This window comes from Brachyhypopomus gauderio, chromosome 16 (genome assembly GCF_052324685.1).
Source record: "Brachyhypopomus gauderio isolate BG-103 chromosome 16, BGAUD_0.2, whole genome shotgun sequence".
NCBI classification, from domain to species: Eukaryota; Metazoa; Chordata; class Actinopteri; order Gymnotiformes; family Hypopomidae; genus Brachyhypopomus; species Brachyhypopomus gauderio.
Window position 1 is genome coordinate 6,250,736 of NC_135226.1, and position 3,587 is coordinate 6,254,322.

The 3,587-nt window shown below is 37.8% G+C and overlaps 1 protein-coding gene across 1 annotated transcript; it reads left to right on the plus strand.

Moving 5' to 3' along the window:
- The first annotated feature begins 411 nt into the window (after positions 1-411).
- Positions 412-1,356, plus strand: LOC143478319 (olfactory receptor 52B2-like). The gene has a single exon (XM_076977278.1). It carries the CDS (start codon positions 412-414, stop codon positions 1,354-1,356), a length of 945 nt encoding a protein of 314 aa, XP_076833393.1.
- The last annotated feature ends 2,231 nt before the right edge of the window (positions 1,357-3,587 follow it).

Genomic DNA, 3,587 nt, shown 5'->3' on the forward strand with positions numbered 1-3,587 from the left:
ATACCAAATCATACAATACTAATGATTATTTTAATTGTGTTATTTCTAATGTTATAGTATTATGTAGCATATTATATTTGCATTTTGTGCTTGCAAATCTGCATTTCATGCAGATTAACATGATGTAAAAGCTTTGTGGATTTGACTAGCCAGAAGTAAGTATTTTCAGTATATACTTTACTTTACAATAAATTGTGTTTGCTTGTTCAGGATACATTTGAATTATATACAACTTTTAAAATGTTTAGAATAGGAGCTTTTCTCATGTTATAGTGCTGCTCAGTCTGCCTTAGAAAATTCATTATTATGCATTAATTATTATTATGCATACATATTATGTCCTGACTTTTTGTGTTGGCTTTTCCTTGTGTTCCTTGTGTTTATGACTCTAGTTCAGAGTAACCCAGAGATATGGAATCATTTGAAAACCTCTACAACATATCATCAGTTCTGTCTCTTCAAGGCTTTGATTTGTCATCTGAGAGTAGCCTTACTGCGTTCCTCTTTGCTACACTCAGCTACATGGTTATTCTCTTCTGTAACCTTATTCTCCTGATCACTATAATTCAAAATAAGAGCCTTCATCAGCCCATGTACATCCTGCTGTCAAACTTGCCTATAAATGATGTCATTGGCTCCACAGCCCTGTTTCCACAACTTCTCAAAGAACTACTGTGGGACACCAGGACCATACAATTCTCAGCTTGTGTTACCCAAGCGTTCTTCATACATCTATATGGAGGTGGTGCAGTGTTCATTTTGGCTGCTATGGCGTATGACAGATATGTGGCCATATGTGTCCCTCTAAGGTACAACACAATCATGACCAATGCTCACGTAATGAAAATAATCTGTGTTGTGTGGATCTCCAATTTCATTTTAATGGCTGTTCTTTTTCACCTCCTTCTTAATTTGCCTCGATGCAAATCTCAGATGACTCACTCATACTGTGACAACCCTTCTCTTTTGCAATTAGTCTGCACAGATACAACTATTAACAACATATACGGACTCCTTGTGACAGCTTTCACCCAGGTGGTTTCACTTGGCCTTATTTTCTATTCTTACCTCCGCATTCTTGTAGCCTGTTACAAAAACAAAAGGTCTGACACAAGGAGCAAAGCATTGCAGACATGTGCCACACATCTAATTGTCTTTCTTCTGTTAGAGTGTTTGGGACTGTTTACAATCATTTCCTACAGGTTCAAAAACTTGTCTGCATCTTCCAGACGCCTTATAGGGGTGTCCACACTCATTTTCCCTCCAACATTAAATCCAATCATCTATGGCCTTAAAACTAAAGACATTAGAACGAAAATTGTGATGCTTTGTCAGCAGAAATTGCTTCATATTTGATTGCTGTTCATTTAATTTTCATTGCTTTGGAATTAGAAGGATTTTATATCCAGTTATTGTTCTCTAAAGAGTAACATTAGCTGCATACAGAAATCTGAAAAATAAATGTCATCTGCAGTTTACAATATTAAAATACTGAATTTGTTTGTCTCTTTTGTCTCACACACTCCTGGCCTAGTAGTCGAATGTAGAATAACTTTTTCCCCTGCAGATTTCTCTAACATAATGGACACGGTCTGGTAAGATGGCCAAGCAGACCAGAATGTCACTGATGTAAATGACTGCCCACTTTTCAACTATGTCCCTTAGCACTTTGATCACAAAGTATTAGAAAACCAAAACAGAGCTTGTATGGCATGAACAAGTTCACATACTGCCTGTTAGTGGTCAGTAAAGATGATCTCTCTCATTCAGATCAGATTCCAGGCACTCCTTAAATCTAATTTTGTTAAATGTATTGTATTTCTGAGCAGCTGGGACCAAGCGGACCAAGTGGGTAGGGACACTTAACAGAGACTGAGACACTTTTTTTGTGGTTGAAGACAATCCCAGTTGCAGGAGGTGTAGGTGGAGAGTTGAATGTAGTATTGTTCACTAATGCATTCGTCTCTGGTTGTGACAGTGGGTAACCTCTAGAGAGAGAAGTGGCAGGTAGCGTGTCAAAGGCCCAGTTTCACGACCTGGGAAGAGATTACTGGGTGGCTTCATCCTTGCGACCTCAGCTAGGTCACGGTACTGGAAGAGAAGCAAAAGAAGACTTTTTACAGATGTATAAACAAGGCCATATCATACAACGACTGTACTGAAACACGGATGTCACAAAATCACCAAAGTTTATGTTTACAATATAATGCCTTCACTGTTTTGTCAGCCACTAGGTAATCAAATACCACTTTAAAGTGATTGAGAAATTGTATCAAGATCTGAACATTGTACACAAATCCTGGGCCCTTCCAATCAGCAAGGTGATGACAAAATTAATTTTGTTGGATTCTGACTGAAACTATAGGCATAGGTGATTATAGTTTTTGACAACTGCTAACATACGTTTCCCAATACTTGAGATACATTTTCAAAACTGTAAACACAGCAACACATTTATCTCATACAAATAGCCAAATAGTTAATATCCTGTTCAAAAGCGCATTTTCTTAACTAAATACCAACTCTGCATTTCAGATTGTTAAAATAGTTTTCTCTTTATACACCAACTTTGTTAAAACACAGCAAACCTGGTTCATTATCCAATCATTCTTTCAAACACTAGCACATATTCTCTATTCGAGATGAACATAGTCAATCACTGCACAACCACTGTAAAAAAAAAAACATTTCATGGCAATACAGAAACAGTATTACATGTAATATTTTACTCTCTCCCAGCAAACAACAGACATTTTACAGTAACACCTGTTGTTTTCTTAGTCAGTTTTTACTGTAATCCACTTCATTTGGACTTTTTTTCAAATGTACATTTTTGGCAACTGTCTACATGAGTGACATTTACTGTTAGGTACTATATGGAATGTAGATTAGACAAAGAAGGAGTCAGTAACAGTTTTGCAGTAAAGGTTATATTTTACTATATTAGGGACATTACTGTAAATTGTGGCCTAACCCAAAAAATTATTACCACAATTGTAAACATAATTAGCCATGGTCCCATATGTGTAAAAATACACATATACAAAAAAAGCCACACAGGGGAAAAAAAACAGGATACAAAACTGAAAAGTCTTGTCTTGTAATCTAAACAGCCTTCAGCAGTTGGCCACGTTTTCATCCACATCACATCTGATGTTGGCCCTTGCCATGCACCTGGGGTAGAAAAGATTGGTATGCCTTATTCACCCCTGGCAGTCTTCAGCTGAAATGTCTCTGCAGCCGGGATCCATTGAATCCAGGAGGGACATTTGGTCATGGGGCGGATGATTGTACACCTTCCACCTCTAGACTGAAAACAGTTCCTTAGTGGGATTGAGGAAAGGCGAGTAGGGGGGGAGGAAAAGGGACATCACTCTTGGATAGTCTATAAACCAGTTTGTGATGACATGAGAATGATGGAATGCTACACTGTCACATCACAAATGTCCTCGTGTTTCCTCCCACCTGTTCCATTTCTGCTTCTGGAACCAGTTGTTGGTAGAGTTCATTCAAAAATGAAAGAAGGAGGTCACTGTTATAGGGACCAATCTGGCATTTGTGAAAGACCAAATCAGCACTTGAGATTG